This window comes from Prunus avium, chromosome 1 (assembly GCF_965620075.1).
Source record: "Prunus avium chromosome 1, drPruAviu1.hap1.1, whole genome shotgun sequence".
In the NCBI taxonomy this organism is placed as follows: domain Eukaryota; kingdom Viridiplantae; phylum Streptophyta; class Magnoliopsida; order Rosales; family Rosaceae; genus Prunus; species Prunus avium.
Genome location: NC_142284.1, coordinates 11,429,421 through 11,449,846, shown reverse-complemented (window position 1 = coordinate 11,449,846; position 20,426 = coordinate 11,429,421). Strand labels below are relative to the sequence as shown.

General features: G+C 36.3%; 2 protein-coding genes, 2 non-coding genes and 1 pseudogene across 4 annotated transcripts; 1 reads left to right on the top strand and 4 right to left on the bottom strand.

Annotated features, from left to right (window-relative positions):
• Positions 1 to 3,241: 3,241 nt before the first annotated feature.
• Positions 3,242 to 6,719, bottom strand: LOC110750247 (uncharacterized). The gene is made up of 3 exons (XM_088246155.1): positions 6,707 to 6,719; positions 4,546 to 4,911; positions 3,242 to 4,452 (listed from the first exon to the last, which is right to left on the bottom strand). The coding sequence occupies exons 1-3, from the start codon at positions 6,717 to 6,719 to the stop codon at positions 3,242 to 3,244; spliced, it is 1,590 nt and encodes a 529-aa protein (XP_088102281.1).
• Positions 6,720 to 8,568: 1,849 nt separating this feature from the next.
• Positions 8,569 to 9,663, top strand: LOC110750183 (uncharacterized). The gene has a single exon (XM_021950471.2). The coding sequence runs from the start codon at positions 8,569 to 8,571 to the stop codon at positions 9,661 to 9,663; it is 1,095 nt and encodes a 364-aa protein (XP_021806163.2).
• A 1,014-nt stretch (positions 9,664 to 10,677) lies between these two features.
• LOC148297299 (U1 spliceosomal RNA) lies at positions 10,678 to 10,839 on the bottom strand. Its single transcript, XR_015833322.1, has one exon. It is a non-coding gene; the product is annotated as a U1 spliceosomal RNA (small nuclear RNA).
• A 1,035-nt stretch (positions 10,840 to 11,874) lies between these two features.
• On the bottom strand, positions 11,875 to 12,012 carry LOC148297298 (U2 spliceosomal RNA; annotated as a pseudogene).
• Positions 12,013 to 12,454: 442 nt separating this feature from the next.
• On the bottom strand, positions 12,455 to 12,651 carry LOC148297297 (U2 spliceosomal RNA). The gene has a single exon (XR_015833366.1). It is a non-coding gene; the product is annotated as a U2 spliceosomal RNA (small nuclear RNA).
• Positions 12,652 to 20,426: the final 7,775 nt, after the last annotated feature.

The window sequence follows — 20,426 nt, the reverse complement described above, 5'->3', positions numbered from 1 at the left end:
AGGTCAAAAACTGGACAGAGGTCGAAACTGAAAAACAGAGAAACGAATCTGTCCAAATGGTGATAAACGGGTGATAGAAAGTGCTGTTTGTGTTTTTCTTTATTTTCTTGTGTTGTTTCATTTCTTTTATCTTCCTTACTTCATTTTTAGTTTCCAATTTGTATTGTGTTTGTGTGTTGTGTAAAATTAGTGTTCTTTACGTACTCAAATTAGAACTTATAGGAAACCGACAAGTTCTTCGTGGGATCGACCCCGTACTTACATAATCTATACTTCATTAGATTCGTGCACTTGCGGGTATTTTTAATTGGTTGTTTGCACATTAATTTGTGTCCTTTTAGGAATGCAACAGGCTCCTCGCTGGAGCCTCTTTTTTTTTTTGCCTCACCCCAGCCCTGGGCTCAGCTCCTCGCTGGAGTTGCTCTTATAAGGCTGAGTGGTAAGGGCTATAATGTTGGAGACAAAGGACTGTACACTACTAGAAAAACGCTCAATAGGGACCCCTTTATTAGAGACCCAAATAAAAACAGTCTCTATTGAATGTTATTAGGGACTGATAATAGAAACAGTCTCTATAAAATACTATTAGGGACGGATTAATAAATTTTGTGACTAATTATTTGAATAAGTTAACAAATAAGGCACATATAACTAACAACCGTGCCTAAAAGCCCTCCACCATCTTTTTTTTTTTTTTTGGTGAAATAAGGGAAACCCCCAGAAAACAACTAAGCCCCGCACATGAGTCGAGGCCTAGCAAGACCAAGTAAGTCATCCACCATCTTCACTAAAGGCACGGATAACTTAAAAACCATGCCTAAAAGCCCTCCACCGTGCCATTGTACCAAGTACCAACTAAAAACTTATACGTATACATCATCGTCTACACCCTTCCTTCTTTCTTTTACCCCTCATATTTTAGGTTTTTTGTTGTTGAGATTTTCTATTTAAACCCCGCACTTCTCTTTGTTCACCCCAATACTTAAATCATTAAACTATAAGTTTTATTATTGTGTAAAAAGACAAAAAAGGTCATCCAACTTAATAATTAACCCTAGTACATCTATATACACACCCCACACCCCACACACCCCACACACCCCACCATTCTTCATATCAAGTTTTAGAAAAATACAAACTTCTCTACATCTTATTGCCAGATTACTCTTTTCTTTAAAAGACATAGAAAATTGATTAGCCTACCTCTTTAAATATGCGTGGGAGTTGATGGAAAGGCTTGTTGATTATCAACTCAACAATACCCAAGTGTTGGAATTCCAGTTACAGTTCTTGGAGAGAGTTAAAGTTGTTCTCTTTCTCTAGAAAGTATTAAATTTCAACTTTAGGGTTCTATTTGTTTGTGTTTGTTTTGCTGGGAACAAAGAAAATTGTGGGGTTTAAATAGAAAATCTCTTTTATTTCTTATTTTTTCAGTTTGGGGTGTATTTAAAGGTAGTTTGGGAAGATAGTGGGGTTTTCTTAGAAATTGTGAAAATTTAAATTAAAAGATGGGGTGAACATGAGGTGAACTAAGAGAAGTGTGGGGTTTAAATAGAAAATCTTTTTTTTTCTTTCCCTTTTTCTTTTTTCGGGCAAGCAGAGCTCTCTCTCTCAACTCTTGAACTACCTCCTCCTCTGTAAAACCAGGCCCTAAGCTCTAAAAGCCTACAGAGGGGGGGTGAAGTAGGCGAGAAGAAAAAGACTACCCTTTTTAAAAAACACTTCTTCAAAAGCACATAAGCACCAACACAAGCAATTTCGTGGTTAATAAAATAAAACTAGTAATAGCGGAATGTAAATAACACACGATAATTGTTGACCCAAAAAACCCAATAGGGTGAAAAACTGGGGGCACCAAGCCAGGAGAGATCCAATCTACTCAATTAAGAAATACAAGAAAAACGAAAGAAGACTTAGCTCATCTATCACCTATAGGAAGCTACAATCCAACCTTTCAGCAAGCACCTTTTCTTTATCTCTTAGCAGCAGATCCTCTCAAGAGCACCAAGCTCAAGTTGCATGTAGTTTGATGTATGAAGTGAGTTATGGTTTCACATATTCATCTATCTCAATCACAAAGTATGATTGAGCTAGACAAATGAAACCTAAGTGTTGTGATGATTAAACTAGAAGTAATGAACTTGAAGCATATAGTTTAACTCAAAATAACAACAATGAAACAATGAAACTTCAGCCGAAATCAATGTGATTTAATTTGGAGTTTTTCAATGAATTATGCAATCATAACCATGCTCTTAATTAAATCACAATGGCTAAAGTAATAACAATTGTTTTTGAATGCTCAAAAGCAAATTAGAATTGTTTTTCAAAAACTATAAACATGACTGCATAAGATTTTAAGTGTATGTGCAGTTTCTGTTTTTCCATCAAGAATGAATGGTCTGCTTCATATTTCAAAGGAAAGTGCAGCACCTATTTTCATGCATGAGTGAAAGCCCTCTCATGCAAGTCTATCCGAAGGGAAATATATAGAGCTATTTCAAAACACTTTGTTTTAGCAAGCCACAGGCAAAAGAACTTTAACAAGTGAACGGCTCCAAAAACCAAAACAATATAAGGAATTGTTTTATCCTTTTTGGAGAGCATGTGGGCTGACAAGGTATGGAGAGGAATATAACCAAATAGCATGGGTGTGTTTGGGAACCAACAATAGCCGCATGTGGCTGCTTGACAAGAAGAATAATTAATAGGAAAAATCCCATCACTTTAAAAAGGTGGGAGACAAACAGCTTTTTTTGTAAGGAAGGGTATGGGTTATTACACAAAACAAAAACATGATTCCTGGAAAGCAAAGAGCCGTTTGAGAGTGAGTAAGATACTCTCAAGCTTTTGTCAAATACACAAGCACAAGTTTTGCACAAAAGTATAGTTGAGATGTGTGTGCAAAAGACAAAGAAAGAATATAATAATCAAGAGTCTTTAGAAAGAAGGGGTTTAATATTTTGTAAAGATAGTCAATAATAAGTATAATAAACCCAATGGCGGACCCAGGAATTTTTATATGGGTATGCTAAATATTTTTTTTTTTTTGAGAGGAGATATATTATAAGCCTTTTTTCTCTTGAAAAAAAAATGTAAATAAAATTTTATAAATCAAACAAAGTCACATTACAAGCAAATATAACACCAAAAAGTACAAAATATAAATAAATATCAAATCAAACACATTGTCCAACTTCAAAAAAATTTGTTCGATTGCAAAAAAATTTAAAGAGCTTACCTAGTGAAGTGGAACCCTTCTCTCTTTGAGTGTATCAAAATCTTTGATTATTGAATCTGAATCAATATCCACAGAAAGCTCTTTCTCAATGTAGACAATGAGGGAATCTGTGAGATACTCATCCTCCATTTTGTTGCGAAGTACAGTCTTAACATGTTTCATAGCTGAAAATGCTCGTTCTGTAGTCGCCGTAGAAACCGGAAGAGTTAACACTAAACGAATCAACCTATCAATCAAATAATATGCCTTTGCTCTGTCTGTTTTAATTAATACTTGACATAGTTCTGAAAGAGTAGACATATTTTGAAAGATATCAAGATCATGTTGGTGTACTTCAAACTCAAAAAGTTCGAGCTGGCACCTCAATAAACGTAATTCTTTAACAGTGAAATCTTGAGGATAAAATTTCTCTGCAAGCTTGCAAATATCATCAATCTTAAATGATTTAAAACCATTGCTAGGGTCCAAAGCAGAGCTGAGAATAAGAAGTTCCATTGTTCCTTCGCTAAATCTACTATTTAACTCTTCCCATTGATAATCTATTGTATCATTGAATAAATCAACCCGGTAATGATGTTCAATTGTAATATCATCACGTTGTTGACAAGAACGACGTGTACCAGCTTTATAAGGAGCATTCATATCTGGCATATCGATGTCATGCTTTTTGCAAAATGATTCCACTTCCTCAAAGAAAGTATCCCAACCCTCCAATCTTAATTTCTGAAGAGCATCTTTTGTACTACGAACTAAATTCATGGCAGTAAGAATATCTTGAGATTTATTTTGCAATGCTCGACAAAGGCTATCAGTAAGTCCCATAATTTTTTCTAGCAAATTCAAGATAAATATGAACTCGTAAGATGTCATCGCTTTGAACGTACCAGTTGCTTCCCCACGTATAGAATTAGAGGCTCCATCCTTAATCAAGGTCTCAACAACTGTACAAGATGCATTAAACATATTTAATAAATCTGAACAAGAATCATAATGAGAGCCCCAACGAGTAGCACCAGGCCGATGCAAGGTACCAATTTGATTAAGCCCTCTATCTGTCTCACGTTCACCAGTGTCAAGCATATGTGCAATATCAATTTCTTGGGTAGATTGTAACTCACCATGGCGCTTGGGAGAAGCAGTAATAAGATTGATAATGGAATTCAGTGTTGAAAAGAATATCCAAATAGGAGCCACATCTTTTGATGCTGCAACTAATGCTAATTGTAGCCTGTGAGCAAAACAATGCACATAATATGCATATGGGCAATCTCTAAGAAATAATGCTTGTAGTCCATTCCATGCACCTCGCATGTTGCTAGCACCATCATATCCTTGACCTCGCATTTTATCAATTTGGAGACCAAAATTCATAAGAACCCGAGATATCTCTTTTTTAAGTGTCAACGAACTAGTATCTTCAACCCTCACAATCTCAAAAAAACGTTCTCGTACAAAACCATCCTTATCAACAAATCTTAAAACAATGGCCATTTGCTCTCTATTAGATGCATCTTTTGCTTCATCAACAAGAATACAATAAGTTGATTCCCCAACTTCATCACGAATTTTGTTTCTCACTTTGTCAGCAAGAATATGTAAAACTTGCTTTTGAATTGATGGTGCGATATATTTAGCATTTCTCGGGGCATTCTCTAAAACAACTTCAGCAACTTTATCATTCCATTGTGCTGTATATTTTATCAATTCAATGAAATTTCCACGATTCATTGAGTCTATGGATTCATCATGACCTCTAAAAGCACATGCTTGAAATGTAAGCCACCGAACACTCTCAATTGTTGCCTTGAGTCGTAATCGGTTCTTCAAAATTTGATCTTTCGGTTGTTTATGAATAACTTTCTCAATATGCTCAGATGATTTCATTAAGTCTTGAGCACCTCTGACACAATTGTTATGTGGTGAAGATGGACCTCCAACATGAACCAAAAATGCACAATTCTTTCCATCATTAACTCTTTTCCAATTATTGAACCCATCAGTAATTAGTGCAGACCCACTTGCTGGATTTTTTTCAAAGACAAAGCATGGTAAACAATATGCTTTATCTGTTGAAGGAGAATACTCTAACCATGGAAATTGTGAAAACCAAGAATGTTGAAAACGACGTCTTTGTTGGCCGAACAAAGTCCTCGGATACTCAAAAAGTTTCGGTTGATAAGGCCCCAACTTAATATAAGCCTTTCGAATCTCATCACGTTGATTGATTGGGTGCTCACAAATTGGAATGCGTTTCCCAGGATCCCGTTCTAAAGAAGCAATATCAAACTCTTTAGGTTGAACTGCGTGAGATTCTAGTTCAAAAAGTTCCTCAGGAATTGAAGTATGAATAGTAGATGCAGAAGGTGTATCCTTATTATCGTTACCACTTTTTTTGAAGAATGAATAAATAGTTTTTCCTCTCTTTGCCGGTCTATTATCATCATGTGACATGATATCCTAACAAGAAATATCAAACACCAAAATTCATATATGCTAATTAATAATTCAAGTTACAAAAATAAAACATATATCAACAATCTCCAAAAAATTTCACCCAAACCCTAAATCATAAAAACTTAACAACAACAATTAAAATTGGAAATTGAATATATAAAATAAAATTTAAAAAAAAAAGAGAAAAACTTACCGAGATTGAAGAACCGACTGAAGATAGGTTGGTACAATTTTGTAGAGGAGGAGAACTATTTCCTCTAGGCTCTCAAGGTTCAAATATGGCGTTTTGGGTGGCTAGAAGAATTTTTTTATGTTTGCTCTCTGTGGGTGTAGCCCAATATCAATACGATTAGAATAGGTCAAGTTGGTAGAGCCTTAGCGTGAGTTCTACTTCTAATCAAATTTATATAGGTTTGAATTGTTGTTTGTTATTTCCTATATGCTTCAGGAGTGGGCTTGTTTTAAATAAAGCTATTATTTACTTTACTTAAATTGGGCTATTATTAGTTTATTATATTTATTTGGTGTAGTGGGCTAATATTTATTGGAGTAGGAATAAACTTAACTATATTTAATATTTTAAAATTTTCCCTTTCCATATTTAAAAATTAAAAAATTTCCCCTAGGCTGGAGCCCACTCCAGCCTAGCTGTACGTCCGCCCTTGAATAAACCCCATGCTTTGGTCAGATAAGAAATATCAATGCAATAAAGGAATCTAACAAAGCTGTAAAAACTGACGCATAATGGATTAATACAAGTGAGAATGTATTAATCCAAGTGATCTATGCATATGATTTTACCTTTTGAACTGCAACGAGGAGACATGGAAGCCCTTCAACCCACACTGATTCTAACCTAGAATCTAGTTAATATTACAAGGGTTTTGTTGGTTTAAGAGAAGAGCCAAAATACAATAAAGGTCCAAATAAAAACCTTACATCCTCCCTCCCTCCTCTCTCAACCTCTCTATCTCATCAGATCCTCTGTTCCTTATTTACACTTGTACTAACCTTCAATTGTCATCATAAATTTGCTACATTTTCCTAATGCTTGAATTCCTTGTGTTTTTTTCTCTCTCTTTTAGAAGTAGATTAATTAATTAGTTAACGAATTCATTCAAATGAAGGATTGAGGCAGTTTTTGCAACAAATATTTTGGTACGAAGATGATTCTTTGAGCATGAAAATGCAAATATGTTGACCAAAACCAATGAATAAGAGGGATTCGCATACTAGGCAAGAGTAAGAGTAGCAACATAGTAGTCATTTACTGTTGAAGCTAATTTTGAGTTATTCCCTACCCTTTTACCCATTTATCTTGATTATTAATGGTCATCTATCTCTATGGTAGGTATTAACTGCAGCAATGTGATTAAATTTCATCCTCTTCTTTCCTCGAATTTACTAATTCATGACTCTTAGATTCTCCTCATTTTTGGTACTTCCTTGGGCTTGTGGATGTATCTTTTAAAAATATCCATTACAATCAGGGGCGGTCCTACCCTAAGGGCAGGGTAGGCAGCCACTTACTCCATTTTTTTCCAAACTAAATATTACTCAATACCCAATACAGCCAACCAAATATTACTCAATACCATTGATGCAATCTGCCTACTCAAACCCAACCCACTCAAATTTTTCCCTTTAACAAAAACAATAGCCCAGCCCACTCAAACTTTCTCCTTTAACAAAAACAATAAAAAGCTTTGTCAACTCATATGCTCAGCCAACATTCTCCAACCCCATGGGCCATGCCCACTTATTTTATATTTCAAAAAAATAAAAAGAGCAAAGCAAACCCTATATCAAGTGACGGTCCTCACTTTTCTTCTCCCCTTGAACAATTGGCTGGCTGCAACCCAATGGTCCCCACTTTTTTTCTCCTTAGCAGCAAGATCTTCAGCAGCTTCTTCTCCTTTTTTGGCAACAAGTATTTCTCATTCTCTCCTCTTTAATTATCTTCTCTTTTTGGGGTTTTCCTAAAATACATGTATGCATCTTAATTTTAATTTTAATTTGAAATTGAGTATTCTAGGGTTTAATTAGAAATTAATTATAATTTGGGATTTTGTTGAAATTAATTAGGTCTTTAAAATTGAGTATTGTCTCCTCTTTGTTGAGATGTTTGATTTGATGTTGGTATTATTGAGATGTTTGATTTGTTGTTGGTATGTTAATGTTTCATTAAAGACATTGATTTTATTATGAGAATTTGTTTGATTTTTGGTTGTGATGTTTGATCTTTTATTATGTCAGATCACAATCGGAACCCTAAGAAAACAAAGAATTTGTTCTCTTTTTTTAAGAAAAAGAATGATGGGTCATCATCTAGTACAATGCCTCCCCTTTGTGATAAGCAAAATCCTCTCGACTCTCCCATTGTCGAGTCCCAAGTTGAAAGAGTTGATAGTGGTCAAGATTTTAATATTAATTATCTTGAGCATGATCTGGGATTACGTCGTCAAATATGCCAATATTCAGTGAATGAACAAGATAATGTGCGAAAAGGCTATATTATTTTAGGACCATGTCAACCGGAGTTAGAAGATTATCTAAGCCATTTAGAAGGACGAGACTTACGTCGATTTAATAAAACGTGGTTTAGTAAATTCCCTTGGCTTGAGTATTCAGTTGCTAAAGATATGGCATTTTGTTTTCCTTGCTTCCTATTTGACATGAATCATTCACATGCAACCTTTACTATTCATGGATTTCAAAATTGGAAGAGAATTGGTGGCAATCAATGTGTATTTCAACGTCATGTAGGCAAGCTAAATTCACCACATCATCTTGCTATGCAAAAGTGGATTAGCTTAAAAAACTCATCTCTTCATATTGAACCAGTGGTAGATAAGCAATCAAAGCAACAAGTGATGGACAATCGGTTGCGACTTACAACTACAATAGAGGGCATTAGGTATCTAGTAAATCAAGCATTGGCTTTTCGAGGTCACGATGAATCCGTTGACTCATCTAACCGGAAAAATTTCATTGAAATCTTAAAGTCTTTTGCAAGAATGAATATAGAAGTTGAGAAGGTTGTCCTAAATAAGGCTCCTCATAATGCTCAGTATCTTGCTCATGACACACAAAAACAGATCTTGCATATTTTTGCTACCAAGGTGAAGAAGAAAATTTGTAGCGAACTTGGGAAGAACAAATATTGTATTCTTGTTGATGAATCACTTGATGAATCAGGTAAGGAACAAATGTCTATTATTCTAAGATTTGTTGATTGTGATGGATTTATTCGTGAACGCTTTTTCAATATTGTGAGTGTCATAGACACTAATGCCCTGACTCTTAAACAAGAGATATGCAAAGTGCTTGATAATAACAGCATTCTAGTGGAAAACATGCGTGGCCAAGGATATGATGGTGCTAGTAATATGTGTGGTTCATGGAATGGATTACAAGCATTGTTTCTTCAAGATTGTCCATATGCATATTATGTGCATTACTTTGCTCATCGCTTGCAATTAGCATTAAACGGTGCGGCTAAAGATGTGAAAGTTGTATGGAGATTTTTTTCAATGTTGACTAACATTGTAAATTTTGTTAGTGCTTCTGCTAAGCGCTGTAATGAGTTAAATTTAATTCGAAAAGCTAAACTCAAAGAGTTGTTGGATTCTAGGGAAGTTGAGACAGGTAGAGGACTTAATCAAGGTCGTAGTTTGAAACGAGCTGGAGTCACTCGTTGGGGATCTCACTTTGCCTCTATTACAAGTTTGATGAGTTTATTTAAAGAGACAAAAATACTTCTCCAGGAAATCAGTGATTATGGACCTAACCAACAATTTCGTGATGATGCTGAGAGTAACTATATTGCTATGATGTCTTTTGAGTTTGTGTTTTCATTGCTTTTGATGGATAAAATTATGGGATTGACCAATTTTCTTTGTGTTGCATTGCATTTACTTCTTGTTCTTTTGTTAAGCTTTTATTTATGTATAAATATGCATATTTGAGGGTAAGGCTCATTACATCCCCCCTGACTAGGTGTATCTTTTTATTTTTATTAATAAAATTCACTCATATCGTCGAGTTTTTAAGGTAAATTTCGCCTACATGGCTTTTGAATCCTGGATCCACCACTGCCTCTAACCAAAAGTTAGTTAATAATTATCAAGCTTCATCCACTATAACAACATCTAACTACAAAAGGAACAAACTATCCCACAGAACAGCACCCACTACTCATGTTGGATGAGGGATTAAGGGAATCTCATCATACAGACTAATTATTAAACTAACTTATGAAATATTAATAAAATAAAAACATAAAACATAATACGTAACGCTTAATTATCAATCTATCCTATAACTTTTTCAAATTCACAAATTTAATCATTTTAAGCCCTTTATGTTAGTTCAAGTGATGAGGGTAAGTCTGAAATGAGTTAGGCCTATGATAGATAAAGAGTTCGCTTCTTTTACCCCTAAAATGGGCGCTCGGTCTTACTTTAAAAGGTATTAAACCTTTTATAAACGAACGGTTTAAGAATTACACATCGACCCGTTAACAGCTTGTTGGGCCATTTTGCTCAAGGGCTCTAGTTCTTTTTCCATTGTATAATTGCGATGGAAATCATCAAATAGACCATGGGCCTGTAGCTCTTCTCTACAACTAAAGAATTGCAAACTAGGTTTAGTGGGGTGCGCCAGGCCCATGCAAATCTATGAAATATTAATCAAATAAAAACATAATATGTAACACTTATTTATAAATTTATAATATGCAAGGATTGATATTGACAACGCAATTTATGGATGGTTTGACAGAAAAGGTCCAGTTGAATTTTACTAAAAATTAATTTTGCATGTCACTGCAGAATTGAAGGGATAAATTAATAATTATTTTTGCATGTCACAACTGGATATATTAAACAATTATATCAAACAAAAAGGTAAAATCAACTTGAGGAAGACAAGGCATGAGCCTATTTTGCTATCTAGTTGCCTAAAGTTGATCTTGAATTAAGGCAGGGGCCGCACGAACGCAGGCCCCCACTACAACAAATTATGACGTTGGCTCTCCTACATTGAGGAGACCATAGGCGGGCACCCGACCTAAGTGCAATGGAGGTCACCAACCTAGGCCATGAGCCTTCTTGATCGCTCATAGACTTCATCCAGGTAAGTATGTTTTGAAGTGCCTCTTGTTCTTTTTTAATACATTAGTCTCACTCTCAACTTCTTGTGCATTTCCGATGTGGTACTTTAAGCTAGACATAATCACTAGCTAAAAAATGATGAAAAAAATGTCAGAGACGCATGCGATTTGACAAGCTTAATTAATCTAGAGAAACACTTAACTTCCAAATTCACAAATTTAATCCTCAAGCCATTAACATTAGTTCAAGTGATGAGGGCAAGTCAAAAAATTAATTAGAATTATGATAAGTAAAGAGTTCGCTTCTCTTTCATTGTAACAAAAGAATTTAAGCTAACATTTGTAATTGCTTTATAAAATGACTTTTCAGCCATAAAAAATAATTTGGGTTCACATACTAACCCAAAGACATGCAGTTTGAAGGCTTGGTTTGCAAATTCAAAAGAACAATGTTACTCAATAAGGTTTGTGGAATTATTCAAGTACATGTAGTGTTATAAATATAGAAATACAAGTTGTGATTTGTTAGACATGCAGTGTGAAGGCTTTGTCTGCAAATTCAGAAGAACAATGTTACTCAACAAGGTTTGTGGCATTATTCAAGTTCTTGTAGTGTTATAAATATAGAAATACAATTTGTGCTTTGTTCGACATGCAGTTTGAAGGCTTGGTCTGCAAATTCAGAAGAACAATGTTACTCAATAAGGTTTGTGGCATTATTCAAGTACATGTAGTGTTATAAATATAGAAATACAACTTGAGATTTGTTATGTTCGAAAAAGTTTATTTGTTTTTCAGAATGTTCTTCAGGTTACAAATAATACAAATAGACAGTTTATTTCTTTTTCAGAATTTTCTTCAAGTTACAAATAATACAAATAGATGCCAATGAAGGTTGGTTGAGTTCGTAAGGATCGATCTCTTCGCTAATTTGTAAAAACCAAAAAAGAGGACTAAGAAGTCCTCAAAGAAACCTTGGTATGTCCTAACTAGAATGAATAGCTTCCCCTCCCCTAAATACCAAAATAAAAAATTAATACAAATGGACACATTTGAACTAGATTTGGTGGAGTGCGCCCGGCCCATACAATAGTGCAACGCTTGGGCGACACTTATCATGTGAGCCATTGGCCCACGTATCAGATATTAAACTGATAAGAACAGATACTACATTTGATCTTAGCCAAAAGGCCGAGAAAGGTATATTTATTCTCGCGTCTTGTTTCCGTTCTTATAGGTCCATTCGCTTCCATGCTTCTTTGGTCAAGCCGATGTGGGATTGGTACAAACAGCCAAAGCGTGCTTATAAGGCTGAGTGGTAAAGGCTATAAGAGAAGCAAAAGCGGCTTGCAATTATACACCTTTATAGAAGTGTATCCAAGGTTTGGTATGTGTTTGATCAAAAAAATAAAATAAAGGTTTGGTAAAAGACTAGGAGAAACAATGGAAGTATCGAATTGGGCATTATGGAGGACCCTTCACCTCTTTTTTCAGCGTCTTACAAAAGGTGTCCAGAACGGAGTTTGAAGGTCTGCAAATTCACAGAATATATTTTTCTCTTTCTCAGGATGCTTCCTCCGGTGTTACAAAATACACAATGGTTGGCTTGCAATTGAGAGGATAATTTTAAGTTCGAACTAGATTTGGTGGGATGCGCCAGGCCCATGCAGTAGTGCAACGCTTGAGCGACGCGCAAGAGCCCCAGTAGCAAGCTACTGTGGGTGGACCCTCCCTCTAAAGAAATTAATTTAATATCGTGTGGACCATTGGTCCACGTATCAGATATTAAACTGATAAGAACAGATACTACACTTGATCTTAGCCAAAAGGCCGAGAAAGGTATGCTTATTCCCACGTCTTGTTTCTAATTTTATACGCCCATTCTCATCCATGCTTCTCTGGTTCAGACGATATGGGATTGTTATAAGGCTGCGTGGGAAGGGCTGGTGAGTTTGTGACTCGAACTAACAGAGAGCAAAACTGATTTGGCTTATACATGCATACATACATACATCTGTTAACAAAAGTAAAACGTTGGTGCAAAACGAAGATATTCAATTACATACAAATTGTCTCATATAGAAGAAGCAAAGGCTGCTTGCGATTTGGGAAAATGGTATGGCCAAGGCTTGGTATCTGTGCTAACTATTTGTGGTTCCAAATTGCGTAGAAGTTAATCACACTCATGCTCTAATTAGACGATAACATAAGTTAAAACACTCTTTTTATTTATTTATTGGTGTTCATTCTTCATCTATTATCTAGACTTGAAAAAACCCCATTTGCACCAATACTAATGTTCAGACCTGGCAAACGGGTGGTGGTAACAAGTTTGGGGTCGTGTTAAGGGGTTGACACAAACATGACTTGTTAAGTTAACAAGTGAAAAATACCATACCCAAACACGACTCGTTACAATTCGCGAATGACCCGTTAAGAACATGGGCGTAGCTAGACGATAGTTCTTTCAAAAAAACCGTCGTCTTTATATCTAATAGACAACAGTCCCTTTCAAAAAAAGTCGTCTTTACATATAATAGATGACAGTTCATTAATTTTTAAGTCTTTAATAGTGTAGATGATGAAATTAGTATTTAACCAATTTAAAATATGAAATTCATGATAATTAAATTATGAAGAGAAGACAAGTTTTATGAAGGGCCCCCTCTAATGTGAAATCATGGCGCTACCACTAGTTAAGAATAAACCCAAAAAAAAAAAAAAGTAGAAGAAAAAAAACACACAGCCAACAACCCCCTCTCTCTGTCCTTTTTCTCCCAATTTTCATGACAGGACCCGACCCAAATTTCACTTTGGAATCCGAGCCGAACCCCGTGCATGTCCGACACCTGACAATCGCGGGACACAATTGACCAAATTGCCCTTCTAACCAAAATTCCATGAAATTTAAGTGCGACTTCTGCCGAAAATTCGGCAGAGTCTCCCATCTAAATTGAACATTTTCCAAACATTCCCACCTGTAAAACAAGCATGTATGTTTATATATAACCCAACTGCCAGCATGCAATAATTTATATCCAAGAAAATCAAGCGTCATACCACTCTGGCCTCATGCCTCAATAATTCAAATAAATATTCTGCCAATAAAACTCGATTCTAAATCTTAGAACATCCTCAGAACCGTATGAAGTTTCAAAATAACTTAACTGGACTGCTTTTCAATCATTTGGCCTCGCGGCTGAACCTAGAATTCTAGGTTGCCTACGTATCCTTAACAAACGATCAAGCCACCCGTAGTTCTTCTATTTAATAATATAATTGAATATCTTATTCATTCATCATATTTCCATGTGTTTTGCAAATCAAACTGAATTCTCATGTGCGTGATGTACTCAATCATATTCACAATTCTAAAACAATATTTTGCAACTTCCCAATGCACGTAACAGTCAAATACTGGTTATAAATAAGCCATATACTGAACTCCCTCTATTTTAGTTTAAGAACATCTCGAAATCGAGATTCTCTCCACCTAAGCGTACCCTCATTCCTGATCCGTCAATTCCATTAATACCGTCAATTCCATCCTCGCAGGCCTTGGAGACACCAAGTCTACTTGAGCCGCAATACTCGCATGCCTCGGAGATACCAAGTCTATCCGAGACGCAGTCCGCTCAGCCCTCAGAGACACCAAGTCTATTCGAGCCGCAATCCTTGCAGGCCTCAGGGGACCATTGGTCAGCCTGAGCCGCATTCCTCGCACCACAAGGTTCAGGGGTTCCCAAAACACGTGGGGCATCATTTATAAATGACTCTGTTTCAAAGCAACTAGGGGGTACCCTTGTGGTGGGTTTGAAAAACCATATCCCAAACGTATATCAATACTCTCCCTTTAATTCACAATCCATATCCCGACCTTAATATCAACTTTCAATAAATTGATTCTCAATTATACTTAATATATATATATATGCCATATTCTGATAAAGACCAAGGGCCATGACTCATCATTTTCAGCTACTGAGTATATGTATTAAATATGAACATGCACTTAAATATTTAATTAGTTTATTAACCACTTCGAACTTCGATTATCATACCATTCCAACACTAAAATAATAATCTTAATAGCAAATAAATTACTAAATAAATAAGCTAATAAAAGAATAAAACAATAAGTTGATATTCACTACGCCCATAGATTCCAACGAATACTATAGTGCACTTTCAAGTAACTCATAGTTAAACTATGCACAATTTAGCAGTCTGTAAATGACTATCTATATTTAATCTGTAACACCACCCAGATAACTCATTTCCGGTCAGGACTCGCTTACATGGTCATTCTAATGCTTCTCAAAGGTTATAACTGCCTCGGAAGACTCACGGTCAACCGAGCCCGCGGGGCCCACGTCCTCCTAAGCAAATCTGGGAGTCCCTAAAGGTTCCAATATGCCTAGAACACATGTCCCGAGCGTTTGGTCTCGATCGGACGGTTAGATAACTCACGATCGCACGATCGGACGGTTATTGTAAACCTAGCCCTAGGGTTGGCATTTTCGGAGTATCCGGGACTCCGTTTTTACTATCCGTCGAATCCTATACGATCCTAGAATTATCTAGATCAACATATATGAAATTGACTATGATCCAACAATTCAAACATATCGAACCCGAAAATTGCACAATAGGTGAGATCCGTTCGGGGTTCAAACGTTGCCCGAATTGAAATCCGAAAGTACCTACGTGCTAGTGAGGACCAGGAGATCATTCTGAAACCCTAAGCCGGTCCAAATCCTGGCCCAAATTCCGACGGCCGGAAAAACTCCAAACTGCTGGCCCATTCCTACCCTAGGTGTAAAACCCCATTTGGAACCACTTTTGTTCTTGGACCTACCCCGAAAAATGGCCGGAAGTGGCCAAAATTTCAATTTGAAAATCGGCCAAATTTCAACTCGTATTTTGGGTTATCTAAGCTACAAATCAATCAAATCCTACCCAACCATCAGCTAGAGCTCGAAACTTAGGTGGAAAAGCATACCTTATTTGACCGGTTTGGTGGCCGGAGGAGGGAGAAACGGCCGGCAAAAGTTTAAGAAAAATCTATCCAAAACCGCCTGGTTCATGGCTGATTCCGACGACTACGGCGGTGGATTGAGGCGGAGAAGGGCTGGGGCTGGAAGAGGGAAGTGTGGTGGTTTGTTTAGGACCGGTTTTGCTTGAAACGGAGACCGGAGTTGGGAGAAATCACCATATGAAGTTGGCTGGTCGAGCTGCCAAGTGAAGAAATTCTAGGTATTTTAAAAAAAACTGAACTTCGGAATATTTACGATTATGCCACTAGCCTATTCTTGATCGCCATTTCTTCGTTACAACTCCGATTCAAGCCACTACGTGTCTACGGACTCGTCTCAATGTGCTCTACGCAACGGTTCAATTAAAATTTCCAAATTCCTTCCCGAACTTAAAATGACCCTTTTGCCCCTCTTTATATTAAATAATATTTTTAATTTTCAAAAACCTTAATTAATTCAAATCATTTTATTTTATTTTTTATTTCAATTTATTTTCAACTCTTAAATCATTTCAATATTCCCGGGGTAAAATTGTCTTTTCCTTGAATAATTTAATGTTTAACTATTAATTTAGGATCGGGTTGTTCCATTTCATCTCATAAACACCATCCAGAAATCTTTCATGATGATTACTGTATTGCCTGTAGGACAATACATTGCAAATATGCAAGTCTACAAGTTTGGGTTATGGGTTTGTTGGGGGGTGGGTTTGTGATGGGGGATGCGGGGATGAAAATGGATGGTTCAAGTATGATTCGTCCTTTAATTTTGGATCTAGGTTTTACCTTTTTTCCTAAATTTGTATAACTTCATGTTTGTTAAAGCTGATTTGCTGGAATATATCCGGAACAAACCATTGTTAGATGCATATGTTAAGAAAGAACACCAACTAGCCCCATCTCTTTAATGTAAAAGAAAATTATGTTGGCAATTGACGAGGGAAATGGCCAGGAGAAAAAGAGTGTGTTAATATGTGATTATTAGGGGTGGGTCTGTGGGTGAAAAAACATTTGGGTTCGTTGGGGGGGATCCATAGGAATTTTTTTTTCTTTAATTTTTTCAAAAAATAAATTTTTTTAATGATTTGACGGATTATTGGATGACATGTTATTGATTTGGACGGTAGGGGGAAATTGAGAATAAATTTAGTTTGAGTCCTTAATTTTTGAAAAAAAAAAGTTTAAGAGGTAAATTGATAATTATGTACAAGTTCAAGGGGCATTTCGGCAGTTTACCCTATAGAAAAGAGAGGGAGAGAGAGATGAAGAGAGAAGGAAAAGAATAAATAATGAAAAAAGAGGCATGGCGTTGAAGACTTGGGATATTTTATATAAAAAAACATTTAGTAAAATTACCAAATTACTCTCCTTAACGGGTGAATGTGAATATTTGCGAATTGACCCAACACAATTCATTAGCTTAACAGGTGGCTAACGGGTTCACTTGTTTTCAACCTGTTGGGATCTTTTTCCGTTGGAAGGCTCGTCCGGGCTTGTTGATTCTTGGACTGCCATAGAATGGTGAATCAAGCCTTCGTTGCCCCTTTTTCTGAGTTAGCGAGAATTAGGCCCAAAGCATCATGAGGGAGAAGCAAGTCCCAGGAAAGTACTCTGTTCTTCTTCCAACGGCTGCGTGTTTTATGCTGATATTTTCGGCAGCTTGACGAAGAGTTGAAGATGGTGCATTGATGTCGCACAAGCTTGACATGAGAGTTTGCTTTGGTGAATCAAGATACTACTAGGCTTAGCTTGAGAGGATAGGTGTTTCAGATATGGGATGGAGCCTTTTTGAGAGAGAGAGAGAGAGAGAGAGAGAGAGAGAGGATGAGTGGCTTTAGCATATTTCTAGCAACTTGACGAAAGCTTCATCAAGCTCTTGTGTGGCTTGCCAGAAGAGAAAAAAGAGAAGAAATTGAAGAATAGAGCTTGAAATTGAAGGGTTCCAGAGGTGAGAGGTGATGCTTGCTCTCTCTATTTTGATCGTAACTTTTTCGTTACAACTCCGATTCGAGCCCACTACGTGTCTACGGACTCATCTCAGTACGATCTATGTAAAAATACCAGTTATTACCCCAAAATCCTTCCGGATTATAAAGTGACCATTTTGAGAGAGAGAGAGAGAGAGAGAGAGAGAGAGAGAGAGAGAGAGAGAGAGAGAGAGAGAGGATGCGTGGCTTTAGCAGATTTCCAGCAACCTGACAAAAGCTTCGTCAAGCTCTTGTGTGGCTTGCCAGAAGAGAAAAAAGAGAAGAAATGGAAGAATAGAGCTTGAAATCGAAGGGTTCCAGAGGTGAGAGGTGATGCTTGCTCTCTCTATTTTGATCGTAACTTTTTCGTTACAACTCCGATTTGAGCCGACTATGTGTCTACGGACTCATCTCGGTACGATCTATGTAAAAATACCACTTATTACCCCAAAATCCTTCCGGATTATAAAGTGACCATTTTACCCCTACCCCGAGGGCAAATTTGTACATTCAAAATTGTTGAAATTAATTAATTAAATTAATGAATAATCTTACTTTGGGTCGGAATGTTACAAATAGCACCTAGTTGGCTGATTTTTTTAATTTATTTTTTAGCCGCCATAGCCGCAACACGGTTATACTCCGTGCAGAGGTCGCAGCCGCTTGCTTTCTAAGGTAAGGTACGAACTAATGCTGGTAAGTGAACGAACCTGTGAATTCTCGCTAAGACGTGTACAAAAAAGGAAAGTATTATTGAAAAATACGTACGTATGTATATAATACGAGTATTAAATGGGAAAATGCTAAATTCTTTATACGAGTAATAACTCTGGAAAAATAAAAAATGAAAAGGGGACAATAGAGACCTGGGAAAATGCTAAATTCCTAATAGAAATGGATAATGTTCTAAACTAATCTTATCAATAAACGAAAATAAGGGAAAAAAATTATAAATAAAAAAAGAGGATCTCAATATATGTTTAAAGAGTGTAGCCGATCGGCTATACTATTCATTATTAAAAAAGTTAAAAAAAGGGACCACAATATAACCGGCCAGCTAGCTATGCTCTTTAAAAGGGACCACAATATAACCGGCCAGCTAGCTATGCTCTTTAAATATATTTAAAGGTCTAGCCTCGCGGCTATACTATTTATTTTTTTCAGAAAAAGAGGACTCGACGATCCCCTAGGAACTGATTCTCGTTTCGTAGGCATGCCATAATTTTGAACTGATACTCGTTTCTGTTGCTTGATCATTTAAGCTTATGTGTAACATACACAAAGTTTAAGTTATATTTCTTCATGCAGTGTTGTTAATATGTGTTGCATGGCATTCCTTTGTTGTTTTCTTGACTTTGAAGTTGCTATTAAGAGGCTTTTTACGCTTTCAAGGAAATTGTGACAACAATTTCTAAGTCTTTGCATTCTATCAAAAAAATTTCTCATTGGATTAGCTTTTAATTTGTAACTTTCTTGGTTGACTTGTCTCACATAAGATCGAAGTTCTTAGTTATGATGACAGTATGGAGCTGTGCTTCTTTCGGGCATGAGTTTGGAAGCCTTTTATCCAGCTATTGATGATTGTTTCTATGCTATGATTGGAGAAGGTTCAGCAGCAGGTTACAACATTAATGTCCCCAGGGAAAATGTGTGGGGATGCAGACTATTTTGCAGTTTGGGACCATATTTTGGTTCCTGGAATTGCAGCAATTTCATATTAACTAATTATGTACTATCATCTTCAAATATCAGCATCTATTTCTATCATTTGGAATAATGAGGTCATCATATTTTGTTTGGCCTGGGTGATCATTATAGTTTATAATCGTCATAAACTACCATTTGCAAACCAGTGATCTATAACAAATATCCAAAAAGCAATTCATGCACAAGAACCCATTGATCATCATATAAATTTCCAAAGAAGAAAAGGCTTGTAACTCAGAGGTTAAGTAATACAGTTAATGCCTCTTTCCACTGCCACTGGGGTTCAGATAACGAAAGAAGACGCTGCAAAATTGACAACTGCCATTCCCACTCTTCAAATGTTTAGCAATTGACGCTCTCCACTCCAATGCTTGTCTTCCACCCCTACTTACGCCATCACTTAGAGCATGATCTAGTTCAGTTATAAACTTATAGTTGAAGGAAGACAGTGATGTAATATATCTAGTAGTTTCCCCATGAAAGATACAACTAATTTGTTTCCCTCTTCACGTGTTAGATCAGTTTGCTCTGAAGCACATGTGAAATGTGATTCAGAATAGCTCCATGGTGAGGCACAATGAGCCAAATTGAGAGAATGATCATCCATATGTAAAAGCGAACTTATGACATTCGCCATCATGATCTGCATCATTACAGAAGCATTATAAAATAATTACAATGAAGAACAGGAAAAAAGATGCAGCAAACTAATAAAACTGATGACATCACAAACAAATTGAGAGCATTTAAATTTCAAAGGAAAACATGAAACTTCAAAGTAAAATTGAACAAAATACCAAAATGCAATCCATTTAGCAGTTGCTAATTCTCTAGCATAAGAACATGAATGATAAATAATTTGTTTTGCATGCATTTTTTGGTGACTATATTTTACACAAAACAACTTTC